This window comes from Cebidichthys violaceus, unplaced genomic scaffold (assembly GCF_023349555.1).
Source record: "Cebidichthys violaceus isolate CVI_PGR_0920_01 unplaced genomic scaffold, fCebVio1.0.p SCAF_9, whole genome shotgun sequence".
NCBI lineage: Eukaryota > Metazoa > Chordata > Actinopteri > Perciformes > Stichaeidae > Cebidichthys > Cebidichthys violaceus.
The window spans coordinates 3647297-3667449 of NW_027176975.1; the positions used below are offsets into that span (position 1 = coordinate 3647297).

General features: G+C 46.0%; 2 protein-coding genes across 5 annotated transcripts; both read right to left on the reverse strand.

Annotated features, from left to right (window-relative positions):
- Positions 1-415: 415 nt before the first annotated feature.
- On the reverse strand, positions 416-4539 carry LOC137867148 (UDP-glucuronosyltransferase 3A1-like). Of its 2 annotated transcripts, XM_068703593.1 has the most exons (11): positions 3674-3763; positions 3469-3507; positions 3070-3171; positions 2844-2964; positions 2557-2720; positions 2254-2418; positions 1885-2093; positions 1626-1771; positions 1423-1508; positions 919-1138; positions 416-825 (listed from the first exon to the last, which is right to left on the reverse strand). In XM_068703593.1, the coding sequence occupies exons 3-11, from the start codon at positions 3101-3103 to the stop codon at positions 558-560; spliced, it is 1413 nt and encodes a 470-aa protein (XP_068559694.1). In that variant the 5' UTR covers positions 3104-3171; positions 3469-3507; positions 3674-3763; the 3' UTR covers positions 416-557. The 2 variants fall into 2 exon arrangements, with proteins under 2 accessions (XP_068559694.1, XP_068559693.1); XM_068703592.1 differs by having other exon boundaries at positions 3469-4539.
- A 101-nt stretch (positions 4540-4640) lies between these two features.
- On the reverse strand, positions 4641-18493 carry spef2 (sperm flagellar 2). Of its 3 annotated transcripts, none has more exons than XM_068703590.1 (38): positions 18187-18493; positions 17431-17533; positions 17058-17310; positions 16779-16949; positions 16430-16594; positions 15903-15973; positions 15543-15756; positions 15242-15430; positions 14302-14489; positions 13176-13329; positions 12823-13045; positions 12601-12674; positions 12330-12396; positions 12198-12238; positions 11916-12019; positions 11502-11749; positions 11304-11376; positions 11046-11200; positions 10675-10866; positions 10394-10521; positions 10097-10224; positions 9501-9639; positions 9273-9410; positions 8937-9082; positions 8782-8832; positions 8579-8627; positions 8369-8428; positions 8141-8258; positions 7768-7906; positions 7398-7470; positions 7096-7252; positions 6901-7007; positions 6556-6738; positions 6260-6352; positions 5834-6004; positions 5511-5711; positions 5174-5296; positions 4641-4855 (listed from the first exon to the last, which is right to left on the reverse strand). In XM_068703590.1, the coding sequence occupies exons 1-38, from the start codon at positions 18242-18244 to the stop codon at positions 4799-4801; spliced, it is 5004 nt and encodes a 1667-aa protein (XP_068559691.1). In that variant the 5' UTR covers positions 18245-18493; the 3' UTR covers positions 4641-4798. The 3 variants fall into 3 exon arrangements, with proteins under 3 accessions (XP_068559691.1, XP_068559690.1, XP_068559692.1); XM_068703589.1 differs by having other exon boundaries at positions 10394-10524; XM_068703591.1 differs by lacking the exon at positions 8369-8428 and having other exon boundaries at positions 10394-10524.
- Positions 18494-20153: the final 1660 nt, after the last annotated feature.

Below are 20153 nucleotides of genomic sequence, written 5' to 3' on the forward strand. Positions count from 1 at the left end.
CGGACCTTGTCTAGAAGAGCGTCCACCCATCTAGCCTAACGTGGCTCCTGACAGCACTAAAGCACTAAAGCGTTGCTTAGTGACGGTGCATGTGCGTGTTTTGCGCTCGTAGACCATCAACCACCGCCGCTGCTGCTTGCAGCGCGGCCAGGTCAAAGCAGCACGGAGGTGTTCGGACAATGTGGCGCTGCAGGACAAAACGAGACGTCTGGTAGACACGGTGGCGCTGGGAGGGGAGAGGTCGGGGCGCTTTGGTGGTCAGGCTTTTCCACTGGAGTGAAACTGGGGAATACAGTTAGTGAAAATCTCTGTAATTGTCTGCTTTGCAGGTTTCACTTTGATAATTAAAGGGAATATTCTGGGGGGGAAAAAACCAAAGTCTTTAAGGTCTCCAACATCCAAATGATAGCCTGTTATCAGTTCTTTATTCTGTTAAAGGTGAATTGTATGAAACAGTTACAACAAGCATGGCTTATTCATTGAACATCTGCACTATTACTCGAGTCGAAGATAAACGAGGGACACAGAACGGAGGTATACATCTCAGTACAACACTGCTAGTGTATCTTTTTGTGTCTGTCCCTGTTGTTCTTGTTCTTACAGCAAGTCCAGCAGAGAACTACGGGTCCAAGAAGCCCCAGGGACAGAAGAAGCACCAAGTCCAACAGGTATCTCTGGTACCACGGCTGCGTCAGTGAAGCCGGCCTCAAATGAGCTCCACCTCCGCTGCGCAGGACGTGCTCCACCCACTGGGTGAGTCGAAGGGCTGGGGGGACAGGATGGGACTTGTGGATCCTGCTAAGGGACGAAGCTGAAGACTTGAACCTAGAAAAACGGAGACACAGTTGGGGGAGAAGAGGAGGGCGGTCACGGACGTCTCTGGGCTCTACCGGGCATCACAAATGTCCGTCCACGTACCTGACGTCCCGCATGAGTGTTTGAATGGTGGCGCTGAGCAGTTCCCTGGTGATGTGTGTGGGGTTGATGGAGAGGCCGAGTCCCTTTGTTTCAGCCCTCACCACATTGTCAAACTGGTCCCCAAACAGAGGGATTCCCAGCACAGGAACAGCATGGTACACTGCCTGGAACAGGCTGTTTTGTCCACCGTGGGTGATGAAGACACGTGCTTTTTTGTGGCCTGCGGTAAACGGAAAAATAGAGAGTTTGGAGCTAGTACAGACTGATAAATACACTGGAGGCTTGTGGTATTTCTTTGTATAAGAGGGGAGAATGGAGCTGCAGTGCAGCAGCGACCCAGCCTCCGTCTGCTACAGTCTTGGTCCAGGAATCTATCTTGAAATTAGACAATTTCCACAATTCCTGTAACACCTGTACTGGCCTTTTGACAGTCTACCATTCACTGTAACCCTCACTTATGTTTTGTGCCAAAGGGTTCGGATAAGAGAGGCAGACTGTTCCTACCCAGCAGGTCATTGAGAGGCAGCCAGTCCACCAGCCTGAGATTGGGAGGTCTGTCCAGGTGAGACGGCCATCGCTCTGGGTCATACCTGCAGGCGAAACACTGCGGGCTTAAGGCACATCCTGACATTAATTCAAAATAACAAGTTTCTATGTAAAAAAAAAATCGAGATCTGTGCCAAACCATTCTAACAGTGCCTGTTTACCTCCAGATCACCCCCTGAGGGATCCTAGAGAAGCCAGCCACCAGCTCCACAAGCAGAGCGTCCACAGAGACCGAAGACACCATCGATCCCAGAGTCACGACGATGAAACCCGCCTCTCCGAAATTGGAGATCCACAACTCAAGATCCTGGGCAATAGAGGAAATATACGCAAAAAAAAGGGGACATTTGCGAGGTTCAGTGCGGCAGGATGAGTGAGACATGGTTGCGTAATTTGCACAGGTGTATCAAGGGAAGAGACCTGCTCCGGAGGCTTCGCTGGTTTATTCAGCAGACCTCCCACCAGCACGGTGTAGGGCATGAGGGGCTGGGGGAACTCCAGGGAGAAGTCGGTGTTGAAGGCCCACAGTTCAGCTCCGTGATGCAGCTCCTCCAGACCTCCAGGGGGCGAGCCCGACTCCAGGTGGCGCTCGGCTACTTCCCGAAACGTCGACCATACAAGTCCCTGGCCTTCGACACGAGACACATTTAAAAAGTTACAAAAATAAAAATAAGGAGCATGTTGTTCCAGAGATAGATTAAGCATATTACAAATGCACTGAAGACGCCTGTTAAGCCAGATAATACCCCTTGACAACATGTGATCTCCTGCCTACCTATGTATTCTTACCTATGGGAGCCAAGAGAGAACAAAAGAGGTTCTTCGCTCGACCCAAAAGGTTCATCTGGTCGGACAGCTGGGAGCTGAAGACCGGGATGTAGGAGACGGGGCTGGGGAGAGCGACGGACAGAGGACCGTTCAGAGCGCCGGGATAGAAAGCTATGTAGTGGATACCTGGAGGAAATCAAGAGTAGAAGGAATGGAAGTGATGTAGCCAGTGGAAAGGTATTGATGGATGATATACAAATTTAGAAATTTAAAGGACGATGGTAATTATGACGAAAAGCAAAGCGATAAGGACGGCCGGTGTACCGAGTTTGCGTGCCAGGATGAAGGAGCAGGGGTTGAACGCGTCGAGGACGGCGATGTCGTAGCGCTCCCTCTGGAGGAAAGTCATCATCTCTTCGTCCCCTAGCAGCCCGTCGCACTGATAGGACAGGTGCCCCATGAAGTTCAGGAAGTTATTCAAGTTGTCTCTGAGAGAAAGAGAAGAGGACGGGAGAATGAGAAAGACGAACAGAGAGGCAAATATATTCAACTCTTCGCTTTCATTCAGAAGCTTAAAACTTGGGCATCATATTAGGATATACCCGACATACCTTCCCAGCAAAAACTGTGTTTGTTGCTCCAGGAACCAGCCGTTGTACTCTCTGATGTATTTCTCCCCTAAGGACCAGGTGCTCCTCTGGTAACTGTCTGCACGGCCTGCATAGGAAAATCCTGGGAGAATTCGACATGAAGATTAAAGTGACCGCGTCAGAGAAATGATGAGAACAGACAGTCGTGCGATTGTGTGTTCGTGTGTGTATTGTGTGCACAGTTTACCTGTAATAACAGGGTTTCCCAGTTGCAAGAGCATGCGGACCTCATGGCCGTGTTCGTGCAGGTTGTGAGAAATTTCGTCTAATAACAAGTAGTGGCTTCCTCCTGGAGGGGCGAAGAAGCGACAAAACCAAATGACTATTTTTTCTTTTTTTTTTTTTGCACAATTTAAAAAAAAAAATACAGAAACATAACAGAGATAAATAATATCACAGTGCAGGAAGAGGCAGGAAGTCCTCTTGGCTTATTTGAAGCCTCCACCTATATAATATTAAAATGTCACAATATGTCCGGCGTGGAGTTCTGCTTATTCTTCTCATATTTATGAACAAATGCTATGAATACAATGAATGTTTCTGTTACTATTAGTAAAGGTCATTTCAACACTTCTCTGCTACTCACCAATTAGACTGACAGTCAGGATCTTGGCAGACTGAAGCACTGGAAGAGCCAGAAGAGAAAACATCCAAAATACAATCCCCATGTCGTGATGAGAGCGCCACACACACACACACACACACACACACACACACACACACACACACACACACACACACACACACACACACACACACACACACACACACACACACACACACACACTGACCTGCAGCCAAAGTCCTCCGAAAATAGTCTTCCAATTCCAAAATAAACTGGAATGAAAACCTTGCTGCGTGAACTGGATTCTTGCCCTGTTTAACTCAGTAATACAGTGACAAAGGTGAATCCAGGGAGCTGGAGTCGTATCCAGACAAATGAAGAGTTTCCCACAAGATATTAGCAGGAAAGAAAACGCGGGAATACCAACGAAAAACTGTAGAAATCAAACATTTTTGATAAAATCCTCTTGTCAGTGCACCACCGTTAATCCTGAAAGTCTTCTTTGTGATCTCGTGTCCGTTTGAGCCACGAAGACCCGTTTATACAGTTTGCAGGGTCAAGTCGACACGGGGGCGGGAAAAAAAAAAGAAAAATCCTTGTTCAGTGTACCTAGAATGCATCCAGCATGCCTTTTTCACGCAACAAAGGTAAAAAGTCCCGACATTAAGGTCGCGGATTTATTCCTCATCATTCAGGAGGGTTTTTTTTTTTGGAGTCTGTCTATGTGACACATGTGAGCGGCTCTGTTTTTTTTCACTGAGAGGTCCTGAGAGCCTCGGACCCGCAGCGATGGTGGAAGGGAGGGACGGAGGGAAAGGGAGGTGGGTCAGAGGGGTGGCTCCCCGAGCCCTCGTTGTATCGAATTAGACAAACGTTAACAGGAGCTGCATTCTCTCAAGGCTGCACATTAACGAGACTGGTGGACACTGAGCAGTGACTAAATAGAGTAGCTACGGGGACGTATCGCCGCTGAATGGACCGTCGTAGGGTTGCGGTCGCCCCGGCAGGCGGGTTTGCTGGCAAGTCAGGCTTGACATGTAGGTTATCCTGGACAATGTGCTCATTGTGACCCGCGACCAATGCCGTTCTGTGTCAGAGAGGTCATTAGAAGAACAAGTCAGTCAGAAAAACTGCTGGAGTGTGTCAGGGGGAAAAAAAAAAAAGAAAAAGAAAAAGAAAAAGTAAGAGGGGTCAATCCTGCCATCATTGATTTTATTGTTGTCATTTCAATTAAGGTGTCATTCCAACCCGTCATCGGTTATAGACGCGTCTACATGCTCACACACAAGTCGTGTCACGGATTTATTCAACACTTCAAACACTTTAAGTAATGAGAACACTTGTGTTTACATCATTCTTCAGGGATCTCTCCATCATCCTGATGGGCCAGTAGCACTCTATGAATGTTCTGAGAGAGAGAGAGAGAGAGAGAGAGAGAGAGAGAGAGAGAGAGAGAGAGAGACAGAGAGAGCGAGAGAGAGAGCGAGACAGAGAGAGAAGAGAGAGAGAGAGCAAGAGAGAGAGAGAGAGACAGAGAGAGAGAGACAGAGAGAGCGAGAGAGAGAGAGAGAGAGAGAGACAGAGAGAGAGAGAGAGAGAGAGAGAGAGAGAGAGAGAGAGAGAGAGAGAGAGAGAGAGAGAGAGAGAGAGAGAGGTGAAAGATAAAGGTGAATGAGGGGGAACAAAACAAAACTAAAGAGACGAGCCGACACATTCAGAGACTTACTACGAGCTGGTAGTGTGTGGAGGTCTCCATCAGGCGCTGGATGACAGGATGCTGAGAGAGAACGGAGAAGGGGGCGCGGTCCTCAGGCTTGTAGCCCAGCTCTGCGAACACACGCACCAGTTGCTGGATGCCAGCAGAGATTCAGAGTATTACCATGAGTTTCATTTTTCATAACGTGGTTATTAATAGGAAACAAAAAAAAAACCTTGCCGAGGACAAATTCATTATGCTGAACTAGAAATGAAATCTTACATGTTTACTACGTTTAGTCAACATCTTATTTCCTTGGTGAATTCAACCCTTTTCGTTAAACGTTGAACGCTCACAGGGCTTTTACCTCAGCGCGTTCCTCCCGACTCAGGCAGCCTGGAGGAAGAGGGCCGCCGCCTCTCGTCTCGGTGACTTCGTGGCAGATGACGGCGAGGAGGGCGGGGATGGACGCCGCCTTCTCCCCCAACGGACCGCTCGACGCGCCCGGAGCGTCTCCATCGAGTTCCGAGGCGCTGAGCTCGGCAGCCTCTTCGATGCTGGGCATAGACTGAACGCACAACGCATTATGATGCATGATATCGGCTACCCTGCTGGTGAAAACCTGACACAAAACCTTGAATACATGATAATGTTTTTGATGACAGAAGAAGTTTCATTCACTTTACTCACCTTGACAAGATGGTCCGGGGAGGAGAGCTTGAGATGTTGTCCCAGCACCACGCTAAGCGCTCTGATGAAGCCCTGTCGGGGGTTCGGGTCGGCCGCAAAGTACCGCAGCGTGCGAACGTAATCCAGTCGAGGGGGAGAGACGGAGCGGTCCGCGAACAGCCGGAAAAAGAACTGAGGAGGCAAATGTTACTTTATTTGATTCATTACTTGCGGCGCGGTTCATTTGGATGAACGGTAAACACAAGATGTTAATGCTCGACCCCTCCGATGGCATTGTGATGTAATATTATTAATACTTTTTTTTTGTTCTTTCATGTCTCTTTTGTCTTTGTTCCATTGTTTTCATGCCTTTTAAAATCGTTTGTGTACCATGACTTTGATTTTCCATTCCAGGAGTAACGAGAGCTTACGTTGGACTTTTGTTACCTTGCGTAGGTTAGCCAGACGGTCATAAGGCGGAGGCTCAGAGGGCTCCTCTGGGACGGGCTGGACACTCTCATTGGAAAACCACAACTCAGTCTGGGGAGAAAGGAGTCAAGAGGAGCAACTTAAACATGTGTTGCTACGTTTAGGAAGCTACAGTTTCCACTTTATACTATATAAAGTGTGCAATATATACTAAATGTGTCGTCACGTTGACTTGAGCCCAGGCCTGCTGGGCGGTGAGGGTGTGAGAGTGGAGAGATAGCTTAAAGACACAGGTTTATCCAAAGCGTAGAGACCTGTAGGTACTGTTCCTCGGTAACATAGCCCGTGTCGCCGGTATCCGCTGCCCTGAAACGTTGCAGCGCGACCAGCAGCTGTGATAAGGAGGGAAACGGCCACGGGAGGGCAGCACTGAGCAGGAACTGCTGCCAGTCTACCAACTCGTAGGCGTCGGTCAGGAGGGACACAACCTCCAACAGCTGGGGACAGAAGAGAAAAGGACGACGCTCCAGTAAGCCAGCGTTTCTTTTATGGTAACCGGACATTGTGGTGCGAGAATGTCTGTGTGTTCCGTTGCTTTCTCGGCCATTATTACTCTACTTTGTGTTTTAGGTCGCTGGAACACAGTGCTTAAAGAGTACCTGTGCTTCATTCTTGTTAATCCAGAGCTCAGGCAAGGCGTTTCTGCCCATGTTCACAGAGATGATATCCATGAGTAAACTAAAGAAATCAGCACTGGACATGAGGCCTGCAAGTCGGGAAGGAAGGAAAAAGATCATTGGATAGCAGGATAGCTGGATTAACAGACCCGATAACGTTGTCTCCCGTGTATTAACCTGACGGAGCTACGCTGCACAGCTGTCGCTGCAGCGACTCGAGCTGAGCGACGGTCGGCGTGGACCTTGTGGGTTTCTCCAGAGGAGGTGGGCGGGGAGGCGGAGCCGGACTGGCCACCATGTGGCAGTCTTCATTCAAGTAGAAGTCAGTACATTGCTGGAGAGGAGAATTTAGGGAATCTTAAAATGGGAGCGAGTGAGTTAAAAAGGAGACTGTGGTCACATGCCGGAAGAACAGTCGACATGTCATCCTGCGGTAAAAAATAAATAAAAATCAATACGACCATAAAGTCGTCACGTACCAACACCAGCTCCTTCTGCAGCTTAGCACCAGCGTCTATGTGGTGGCCGACCACTTCTGACAGCTGGTCAATGCTAGAGAAAAGGAGACAAACGTCATACGAGTCTTCAATGTATAGTTAGGGACTGAAACTGTTCACAAGTGTTTTAATATTCTCAAGTAACCGCAAGAGCACTTAAAGGACTGCCATTCATTATTTGTTGGCCAAATAAATAGAATTAATAAGAAAACTTTACAACAATTTATATCTGGGGGCTCACATGTATGCACACATTTATACCATTGTGATAAAAATACAGAAAGCCTTCGTCACACACTAATCAAAAACACGCGTGAGCCACAGCACACCGTGCGCTCTTGCTGTACCATACCTCTTCATTCCTGCGAGATAGTGTGCTTCTAGCCACTTCTCCATGTCGCTCAATGTCTGTTCTGCTCTGCTCTGCAGGGACTGCACCATCACCAGACCATGACCTTTCACCAGCGCAATGCGCGCCTTTGCTGCATTCTCTGGAAAACACACACACACACACACACACACACACACACAGGAACACAAGTATATAAGCATATTAATGTTTTACATCTAAAAATACAAACATGGATACACCTGATATCTCATGTGACACAGTTCTTAGAAAAAAGAGACACTTAGAATATTGACAGTACATCCATACGATGATTGAATATATTGTGATATAAAGAAACTTCTGAATCTGTGTGTGTGTGTGTGTGTGTGCATACCCTCATGATCCAGTGCGGCCGCATATTCTTTATGTATTCTGTCTATGACATCTTGATTATGAGTCCTCTCCTTCTCCTTCTGCTCTTGCGTCTCCCCCTGGTGGGCTTCTGCTGACACCTACACACATATTTAACCCATACATGTCAGGAATAAAAATGAAGTGTATATATATATATATATATAAATGTATCTATACCTCATGCAAACTCTCACACACAAAGCGTTACCAGTTGGCTGATTGCTGTGAGTGCCTCCTCATAGTTGGAGATCAGAGTCTCACGGGGTGACTAGAGTTCACAATGAAAAGAGTCAATATCTCTTACTAGATTATCGGCACATCATCATCATTCAAATGTTATGTAAGTGGCGGTGTTTTTGGTCGTTCTTTTGAGGTACAATTACACATTAAAGTACGTTATTAAGAATGCCTAAATAACCTTGACTGATTCTGGCTGAACCTGGCTTTTCGTCTTGGAGTCAGGATGCCTGCGGAGGAGGGAAAAAAGGGAGAAGAGGAGGAAATTGTTTGCGCGTGAGTATATGTTTGTGCTGGGGAGCATTTAGACTATGAGGAAATGACAACATCCATTTAATCTTCAAACAGACTGCGGGGAAGCTGTGAGTAGTGCCTCTCCCTTACGGTTTAGTCTTCTTCTTGTCCTCTCCGTCAGTCATCTGACTGGACTCAGTGCTGCTGGAACAACATAAATCTTTCACTTTCCGCACTCCTCATCCGTAATCTATTTACGATTTTGTCATTTTGCTATATTATCTCGTTAACAGCGAGTGTCTTGCCTCTCGTCCTGGTGCTTAACTTCTGTGTGGTCCAGTAGGGGGATACAATCCAACTTGTAGGGAAGCTCGGGCAGCACCTGTGTGTACATGCTCAAATAGTAGACCCTGAGAATCCGGAGTGTGTCCTGGAAACGGTCCAGCTCTACCTGGACAACACAAACAATCCAACATTATGGTTTTCTGCAAACTGAAGAAGAACATAAAAGACACACATGCCTTCGCGCCATGAACACAGCGACGCAACAAAAGGTGCGACACACACAGAATAGAGGAAGCAGTCTACAGCGTGAGTTTATAAACTACTCAAATTTGGAGACACAGAAACAGAAGAGTTACCTGCATGAGTACAGAGTGGTGGTTGACGAGGACGGCGGTGTGTTCCTCCAACCAGCCGTCCCCCGTGAAATTAGCCTTCTCTTTCTCGTCCTCCTCCTTGCGCTTGTCGCTAATGTCCCACAGACGTTCGCGCAGCTCCTGTACACATACCGAAACATCTCCATGTATTTTGTATTTTAATTCTTTTCTTTTTTCTTAAATGTTGCTTCTATTAGAAGTCGTCCTCACATCCAGCCTCAGCTGTAGCTCTGCTTTGGTCTCCTCGTCTTCTCTCATGTCATCAGGTGTGCTGTTGAAGTCCTTCTGCCAATGAGACACTAACTCCTGCTTTAAGTCTGGACGCCCCATGTAATGCTTGTACTCCTCTCTACAGATAGGGGGAAACAGGCAATAGTAACACATGTAGTATTTATTTTCATAAATCATATTCAACTGTATCCAAAAATAACTGTATTCAGAGGCTAAATATAAATACTCAACATCCATTCTGCATGTGCAGCTGTAAACTAACGTGACAAAACTTATTAAAAGGATAAAAAGCATCAATTGATTGTAGCTAACAAAATAGCAGCGACTCTGCAAAAGGTGTATTGCAAGGTGGCAAAGTGATTTATGCATCTTCAGCGATAGATATCGAGTAAATAAACGGGGAAAAGACAGGAACAGAAAGGTGTCTACTATGCAGATGCTTCGTTATGCGCCAACACTGCATTGAAGTCTCCGCGAGGAGCTTTGAACTGGTTATGAAATGTATCGCTGGGCCCTCTGAAGGGAAGGAACAGAACCGGGACCGTGTTCTCACCACTTAATAAAAGGCAGAATACCTGATGTTGAATAGGTGAAGGTTAATAACAGATCGCTGTGAGCGCAGCTGATGCATCGCCGTCTTCACGTCGTTCACGTAAGAATCGCACACCGTGTCCCAATGGGGGCACAGGTACTCCGGCAGCTCCTGGAAGACAGAGATGGGGGGAAAGGAAAGGATGAGCCAAGCAGGGGGGCGTCGGATAGAGGAACATCTGTTTTCATGAACAGACTCGTAGGAACCACAGGTCCACGGGCTGAGATTAGGAGCGCTCTTCCAACTCTGATGAGCAAAACATAAATAAAAAGGATCGTACTGGAGAAAAGGGTTCATCCACATAGACCCAGCTGGATGAACCTGGGCGGGGAGACTCCGGCGGGTCCTCGGGGACTCCCTGACAGTCCTCATTGGTCACTGAGGACGTTGACACCTTCCTAGATAGCCCTACTGATTAGCCAGAAGAAAAGTTCATAAGTCCTCACCATAGTAACGTAAAAATGATTCATATTCATTTAATACCATGAATAAACATTAACGATTGATAATAACCACATCATGATCACGATCAGCAGGTATAATTGTGAATGATGAAACCACCTCTTGGGGAGTGTTGGTTGGATTTGGACAGTGACTTCGCACTTTGGGCTTTGTCTTTGTTCGGGCCGACGTAGGACGCTTCCTTCGTGAGGCCCTGAGGCTGGTCTTCAGGCGGAGGTGGAGCTGAAGAGGAGGAGCCCGGAGCTTTCCCGCTGTCCAACGCTACATCGTCACCAGGAGGAGCGGCGAGAGCTGACGAGGCAACATTATTGTGAGTAAATATTGCGTCTCTTTCAGGGAGGACAAATTGTCTACCATACATCGTTTAAGGCAGAAACAGAGAGAATCTCATCGTCAGTGTTCGACAAGAACCTTTTCCTAATCTTACACACACGAGACGTTCGCTTAACGCCAAAATGACAACCAGTCACCTTCCTGCTTTTGCATCATAGCTCGCTGCAGGACGGACTCCACCCTTTTGTGAAGCTCCTCCTCCTCCACGTCCGCGTCAACACGGACCAAAATGTTTTGCCGTCCTCCGAACCATTTCTCTAGTTTTGGCCAGGTGTCCTGAAAATCTGTGATCCTTGAGGAGGGGGGGAAGCGATGTTAGACATTCAACACACAGTCATGCAGCAGCAGCAGCAACGTATTCGATTATGTGATTCTTCTTCTTTTTTTTTTTGTACCTGTGTGGAATCTGTGCCAGATACAAGCTCTTGTCTGTGGGATGGGAGGTTGTAGCAGCAGCAGCAGCAGCATCTGTTTGGGGGCGACAGCACCACATAAACACACCAACACACCATTCACATTTGTACGCGTACACTCCGCTAACTCAACGCACAACGCTTGACACGTACCGTTAAACTCACACTAGTACAACGTACCCGTCTGGCTGAAGGGACGCCCGACCACGCGCTCATCGGGGACATCCAGCAGCAGAGCCAGATCCAGTGCAGGAGGTGGGGGTGGTGCAGGTTTGGGTGGATTAGGATCAGCGACGAGTTCTGTCCCGCTGCTTGCAGCGTCGTTCCCTTCATCTACAGACCCGCCCAGGGCTTTCTCTAGCAGGTAGGCCTGGGTGATGTCCACTGGAAAGCCGTCCAGGATCCAACCTGACTGAGCTGGAACCCGCCTAGTGAGGACGCAGACCATGTTTCACTGTCTAGAAGAGTGATTGTGGGTTTGCTGTTTGTATCGTTGGGATGTCTCTGAAATACTAACTATGTGAAATGAATTGCTTATGGTCAAATTGAGATAAAACAAAGTATTTTTCATAGCAATACAGGTTGCGAGCTCACCTGATAGCCTCCACTATGACGTCCACTAACAGCTCATTAGGGACGGCGTTGCCTTTCCTCAGCTCTTTTTCTGCAGCTGCTCCCTGCATGGCCCGGGTAGACAGCTGCACAAGCACATGTAAAAAAAAAAAAAAAAAAAAACATTTAATTATTACATTCTCCCAAATGTCACCATTGTATTAGCAAGGAATGGCAATTTGTATATCAGGTTGGTTAGTGATATAAATTGAGTACAGGTTACGTAATCTATAAATAAATCAGGAGATCATGGACAACACTTACTCTTACGTTGCTGTCTCTGCTTTCCTCTCCGGTGTCAAGATCTGAAAAACAATGCAAACAAAGCAAAAAAAATAATGTAACACAGAGTATAAAACAGCAGGAAATAGAATCATGCTAGCTCCTGTAACCCACCAGGCTTCAGTGATGTGGAGGATGTGAGCAGCAGTTCGGCGTCTTTCTCTTCCTGCTGCTCTGTCACCTGAACATGTTGTCCAAAAAAAAACCGGGATGTTTTAAAAATGCTCACGATCATTGAGGACCTTACAGGTTTATACACTTCTGGCTCCGGCAGGAGAGACTAGTGAGATTCTTATATCCATGAAAGGTCATTTTGAAGCAAAACAATCTGAGAAGATTAAGTAAAAAGGGAAGTTACAATCCTGTTCTGCTGTGCCTGACTAACCTCCTCTCCATTGCGGTAAGCATCCAGCGCCTCCTCGATCAGTGAGTCAGCTGATAAGACGTAGATGCCTTGTGCTGAAGCGGGAAACAACACACACACACACACACACACACACACACACACACACTCAGCAACAAATAAGCCATCCAATCTAATTCCACATTCAGGTGGTGCAAAATTGTGCGTGTGCTTTCATCTGTGTTTGGATTGCACGCCGTGTACCTTCAGCGAGCTTGGCCAGGCAGGTGGTCTTCCCGGAGCAAAACTTGCCCAGGACACAGGCCTTGATGGCATAGAGAGGAAACAAAGGCGGGGAGGGTTCCGCGACGGGCTGACGAACAATGCTCCTCAGTCGCAGGACTACGTGTCCAAGGATGTTGTTGTTGGTCGGGGGCAGTTTGGTCTCGCCTGCTTCCTCTGGCCACGCCCACTCACCTACCATGTTCTGACAAACACGACACACGGCTCAGACAAAGAGGACCCATCGGCACTCGAGACAGTTCAGGGCTTCGGTTCGGGGCGTGTGGGGCAAGCATGATTTAAAAAAGCACTCTGCACGCGTGTTCGAAACTCACGGTGTATTCGTCATAGTCCTGGTTTTTGAGTATCTCCTGCTTCTTAAGCTCTACGGGGTCTAGCGGGGCAGAGAACTCAAACCCTGGCTCATAGAGAGGCAGGCCACTGAACAGCAATTCCTTCCACTCTCTCATCGGCTTCTCTGGAATCAGACTGGACACGACAGCACAAGAAACGACACAAGGCACAGCTACATTTAATGAGCGCAAATGTATTCAAAGCAAATCAAATTTTCTTAATTGAGCCTTAAAAATGATTTAAAAATGTGTTTAACCCAAACATGAGTAGAAGAGCTGATATGTGATATGTAAGACGGAGGCAGCAGGATACACACAAAGTGAATATTGAGCAGGGTTGTGTGGGAGGTGTGGTGGAGATGATGTATTTGATCGCGAATAGAAGCAGACAGGATGTTGACGTCTCCTGGTTTTATTTGACCACTGGTCAGTTGCGCAAGAATGTTTCCAATAGTGGTATTTGGTCTTTTCATAGGTTTTTGACTCCCATCTGTATTGGCACTGCTGACGAAGCACAGCTTCACTTTTTAAACATTACAGACAAGATTTCAGTCAGATTTCAGTTTTTCAATGTTTTCCCAGAGAAAGAAAGAGAAATGATGAAGCAAGATGAACGATAGCGACAAACCGATACCGAAAGGACATATTTTGCCACGACCCCTCCCAAACCTAGTCTATCTCTTCATCTGCTCCGCTTTCATGCCGTCTCACCAACTCTCGTTTCATTTCAAACCCTGTAACTCCCTCCTGCTCTGCAATCATCTCGTTCCCTTCACCCGCCTCCTCACCTGCTGCTCATTCCCTCATCGGTCTCTCTGTACTTATCCCAGTCTAGTTTCACTCTGCCAGATTCTCTAATGTGCGTTGCTTAGCGGTCCAGCATGTATTCTTGTTTGAACCTTTTTCCATGTGTGCGAACCTTGTTTGACTTTTGACTAAGTAAAGCTGAACTTTCCTGTTCCATTGATTGCTTCTAACACATTTTAGAATGTCCACATGTTCATTAATTGACTGACCATGAGTCACTTTGGAGGTTTCAAGCCCAAATACCGTGTCCGTGTTTCTACTTCTGTATCATTAAAAAAAAAAGCAATATTGTGTCACGTACTTCCCAGTGTGCAGTCGATATTCTCCAACCTTGGTGGCCAAGTCCACTATCTGCTCCAAAATGTCCTTGCAGGTCTTAAAGTGCTTCTCGTATCTGCCCTGAGCTCGCTCAGCGGCGATCCTGTTACAGAACTCAAGCTCCTTTCTGATCTCCTCGGCGCGGTCCAACCTAGCCTGCTGAGCCAGAGCCTAGACCGGGCCCCGGTCAGAGAGAGGGAGTGAGTGGAGGAGAAGGCACGACATACATGTTGCTGCTAATCACCACAGTGTGCAAGTAATGAAGGAAGATGAAAGACGTTACGTAGGTCATTTATTGTGCAAAACACATGACTAAGTGTGTTTGTGGGAAATGATGGGAGAAACAAACTAACAGACATCATTTTTTTTGGGAATCAGTACATTACTGTTATTGGAAGGTTGCAGAAAAAAAAGAACCTGCCATATATAACTGAATAACTGATGTTAAACAGCAGGTAACAATGAATACAGCTTCCTAGTTTGCTAAAAGACACAGCATCATTAATACCCCATTAAAGCTTTCATATGCATGCACATTTAATCGGATGGTTTTCTCCCACTCTTAAGAGTAAACGGCAAAGAACCACAGAAACTGAGACTGAACAGTGCGACAATCTGCCTGAACAATTAGGACAATAACACTATGACCACACGTCACAACAACATACTGAATATTTAACACTGAAACCATGAACCATGGCTGTATCCTCTGAGAGGCATTGATTCATCCAACTAGCTGCCTTCTTTTCAACTACGTCTACTGTAGTGTGATCACTTGAAGGTGTCTTCATACCCTGTTACAAACTACCTAAATCCACCCTCTCTCTCTCTCCCTATGACACTACGCATACTATCACTGGTGCAGCCTAATACGAAGCGACAACAGAGAGAATTATTCTTCCTCCGTATTCATCCTATCTCACCGCCTCCCTCTCCAGAGCTTCCTGGAAGTCCCTCTCTCTCCGCCGCTGGCACTGCTGCTCTCTGAACAGGCGGTTCTTCCGGATCACGTCCTTCTGCACGCGAATCTGGAGGAGCTGGGTCGCCAAGCGCTGCTCCTGCTGAGTCTGACGCGTCAGACGCTTCACCAGCTGCTCCTCTCGCTGTGCCTCCTGCAGGGTGAGGTGGGGTTTTTTTGGGTTAGAAATTATGAATGGCAAATAACAGACCGTGACGTCGAAGAGAGTAAGGATGTGTACGATTTATTTAAAACATTTTTTTCACCTCTTGAGCTTCGTGGGCCTTGACCTGCTCGATCAGGAATCTGTCTCGTCTTTTCTCTCTCTGCTCGCGAGCTGCTGCATTCTCCTCCAGCCTCTGCCGGATGTCCTGTATATACTTGCTGTTAGATTGTAACGTCAGCTTCGCTCCACTTCCAGGGACCCTAAAGCACTGGCTGATGCCACCTACAGGAAAACCTCCAGAGGACGGCTGCCCGCTAGAATTGAAAAGGTTCAAAATCACATTTTCTTTTGCCGTTGTCCTAATGTTTGATGATGATGATGATTTATTAAGCAATACAACACCACTAGTACAAACATGTATACAACGTGATACTAACTTTAATGTCTGATTTTCTCTCACCTGGAAGAGGAAGCAAAACCATAAGAAAGTTTCTTCCTGGTCTCAAACTGGGTTATTTCAGTCTGGACAGTCTGCATACAAAATGAACACCAGAAATAAACGCATGTTACTCATTACTCATGTTTGTGCGTGTTGTGAGAGATTCAATTAATTATTGTCCAACTTGAGGCACGGTTGCCTTGTAGGCAGCATTGTACACGGAGGGTCATCGGTTGAAATTCCTACTTAATCTGGAAAAATCCCTGAGAAAACCTCTGAATAAATGCCTCCCTCTGTAAACAATAACAAGCGATTGGTCTGGAGAAGACCCGGGAACATCTAACGGCAAAGGACAAACTCAAAGTTCTTGCGCCTGAATATCTAAAATTGTCGAAGGGATGTTTCTGCAGAGACTTTGATCTAAACTTACTGTAAGGCTCATTGTCAGCCAGCATCAGCCTCTACAAACTCTGACCCCCGTGTCAGAAACGGAACTTTCCCTCTGCGTGTCGGTAAATGATCACATCGTTGTTTAATCTGCGTCACACCTGCACTTGTTGTTCTCTGCGTTGCTGCTGCTGCTGCTGCTGTTGCTGCTGTTGCCTCCTCTTCAGGTTGAGCTGTGAAGTGTAGGGAGGCGGCTTGGGCACCTGGACAATGGTGGCCTGGTTACAAGGCATGACGTTATTGTGCTTCTGACGACACGCCCGCAGCTGCAACATAACCAGTTCCTCACTAGTTAGCATGACCTTTCCATTGGTAGTATTATATTAATGTCCAACACTCAAAAATACTGCTGTGGGACATTTGGGACTGAGAAACAATATGTGGATACAAATCTGAAGACTGGGGAATGTATTGCAATACTGCATTTATCATATCCAATATCTCCAGTACCGTCTCAATACTCTTCAGCCTCTTCTCATCCTGGACTCTGAGTTGTCTCTTTTGCTGGATGGAGTGGGTCGCAACGAGCCTGTCGTTCAGTTGCCGGCCTTTCTCCTCGTAGTGCTGAGAGATTTTCTGTAGCTTCAGCTCTGCATCACGTTTCACCACTTGATGCAGTCGCTGCGCCAAAAACAAAGATAAGTTAGATGCTTGAAAACACATGCTTTTGTAGATATTGACGCTGTGTTGAATTAATAATGTGAACTTTAACCACAAAAATATACTTACATCAGAGTAGATCTCATGCTCTTTTTCGTGCAGGCCAACATTGACTGCAGGTTGCATGATTTCCATCAACGCGGCGCTGATTTCTGCCGTCTTCTTCTTTTCCAGCGACACGTACAGCTGGTAGAGGAGGCGCGTGGCAACACCCTGCTTCTCCTGCATCAGCTCCTGGGCTGTGTTTATGTCGAAGGAGATCCCCAGCAACCGGAGAGTGGGCTCAACACGGGTGAAATTATTCAGTCTGGAGATGGAGGTGCTATGAAAAAGGTGTGATTAACTTTAATATCCATGAAGACTCTAACAATCACAATCAAGCCAACAGTTAGCAATAAAAAAAGCAAAGGATCATGGATAGATACGAGAGAGTGCAACTTACTCTTTCTTCATAAACATACTGAAATCATTCTGCAACTGATATCTATGCAGAACCTCCCCAATCAGATAACCACTGGAGAAATCCCTGGCAAAGGTCTTTGGATCTGTGAAGAGGAGAACATTTTTTAAATTTGAAATTGTATTCGAGTGTCCTTCTGTGGCGCGTTTCTTTTGCACTTCCGTCTCGTTGCGTTTGATGTTTTACGTAAAGCACGCTTGAATTGCCTTGTTGCTGAAATGCGCTTGATAAAATTAACTCGCTTCACCTTGCCTTTACGCAAACAGTGACATTTCCAACGTCGTGTGCGTGTTAACGTTGAGGTTGCTTACGACTGAAAACATACTGGACACACGTTAAAGTAGGTTAAACAAAAAAAATATTTAGCGTTAAGAGTTTGAACACCTGTCTGGACAATTTTAGTTTGCGAACATTAACCTACACAAACCTAGCTTTGGAGCTATAGCGAACAATTTTTTTTTTTTTTTAACAAAACTAATTTCCTACCTATTAAAATAACATGCCTGTGTTAATAAGTTAACAACTGCGTATCGACTTTAATGTGTAACGTTAGTTAGAATTTATTCTATTTCTAAAATAGAACCTTTTAGTGTACCAACGTGACGCTGGACAGTTATCGGTGACTAACGTCAAACCACCGCGTTAGCATAATTAAGCTAGCAGGTAACCTATAACTAGCTACGCTAACGTGAGACAGGCGGTAACGTGAGACAGGCAGCAACTTCAAGTCTCGCTTACCAACAGCTTTCGACAGCCGGAGCTCCTCGTTCAGCCACCTGCACAATATATCCGACATCTTCTTTCTTCAGTTCAACTCAAGACTATACAACGTTACTGTCGTTACATGTTAGTAGTTAACACTACGACTCTTTAGCTCGCTGGTAACGGCTGAAAAACAAGGAGCGGAGGAGATCCCAGAGGTGCGCTGTTGCCGTGGTGACAAGTCAACAGGGTTGCCCAGGGTTGCGTGCTTTGGTGGGGACGCTCGTGGGAGTGGGCGGGCCCAGCTGACCGTGGACCAGATGTCTTCTCTGCTCCCAAATTAAAAACCACAGGGGATGAAATGACTGCAAACTGATCCAGAACCAGTCGAATTCTGCACTCCTGAAGGTCAGCAAGGATGAATGTATTTTTAGCAAACACGTCATTGTGTTATAATTAAGAGAAGCAAAGAAAATCAAAACGTTATTAGACTTAAAAATCTACCCGGCAACAACAGTTATTTATTAAATGCAGGGTTCATACGTATTTTAATACATTTCAAAGACTTTTCCATTGCTTTATGGCAAATGTTCACAGACATACATTGACTGGAACATCTGTGTATACCTTCTTATATACAGCATATAGTGTATACATAAAACAAGTGACTTAATCGATCATTAAAGTATCGTTTAATATTGACTTTTCTCAGTCGATCTTAACTGAAGTTTGTGAGGCAATACTCCATCACTTTTCAAAACCCTTCAGAGTTTATTTTATGCTTCCAAAACTTATCCACACCTGGAAACTGCTATCTCAAATTCCTTTTCTTCTTCTTCAGGTTTTTTCAACACCATACCAACCCCTGCACACAAGTGGAAAATAAAACGCTGACAAACTGATAAGTGGCCAGACAGATAACTTTATTGCCTTAAAAACAAGTAGCATTTCAATTTGTGTTATTAGTGTTAACATTCACGCGTGAACTCTCCTTCACTGTCGTTCAATCAATAGTAAAGTATTCTGCAAAATATCATGGAATCTTAAAGCATTTTTCGGTGAAATTAAAGCCTTTTCTCGGGTGCGCAATACTCCAGTCGTGTTGCCATGCACAACATTAGTCTGTGTTAGTGTCTTAAAGCTATCGGCTAACGTTAAACATGGGAGTTTATTAAAGGATTCATGAGCCGCTGTTCTCTTAGTAGTATTTTACACAACATGCATCGATTGATTAAAAAAAACAAAAACATCTTAGGCCAGAGATGAAGATGTGTAACGGAGCAAGCGTACACTGCTGTACAGAAGCACAGAATTATGTTCTACAGAGGGGAATATGAGCTCCAATTAAAAACATGTATGGACAATGGAGAAAAAGGGAAAATTGCATGTCGGCAGTTACTCCAGTCCTGCTTATTACAATGCGTCTGGCTAAGCGACACTGCAGCGATGAGATCGGGACGCAGAGCAGGCTAAGAGGACGGCATCACAATTCAAAATTCACTTTTCACGATTTTTCAATTCTGAATATATACAGCCAAAGTGTGACGCCTCCACATTTCCGGTGGTCAACGCAAACAATGGACTGCCTGTCGCAGCATTGGGGAATATCACTCTGTACTGTATCAGGACACAAAATGAAATAAATTGACAATTATGTACAGTCGGTTGTATAAAAACAAAGATTTAGAGAGAAAAAATAGAATGAAAAGGTGCCGTTTCGTTGATCCAAATCAACATAAAAGCATGTAACACACAGCGTTCATAGGTCACTCTCCAAAGCCGTGCTCGTTGGAGAAAGCAGACTTTAAAAGGAAAAACAATCCGCAGTCATATTCAAACACTCTGTATCCACCCTCACCCAGTGACCCCTGACCTCACAACGCAGCTGGTTGGTTCACTCTCTACTAAGGCGAAAGGTGTAGAATTCCTACAATTACTTCCCCCACCCATTAATCCCTGCAGATCCCCCCCCCCCCCCCCCCAGTAGTCAAAGGACTGCCTGC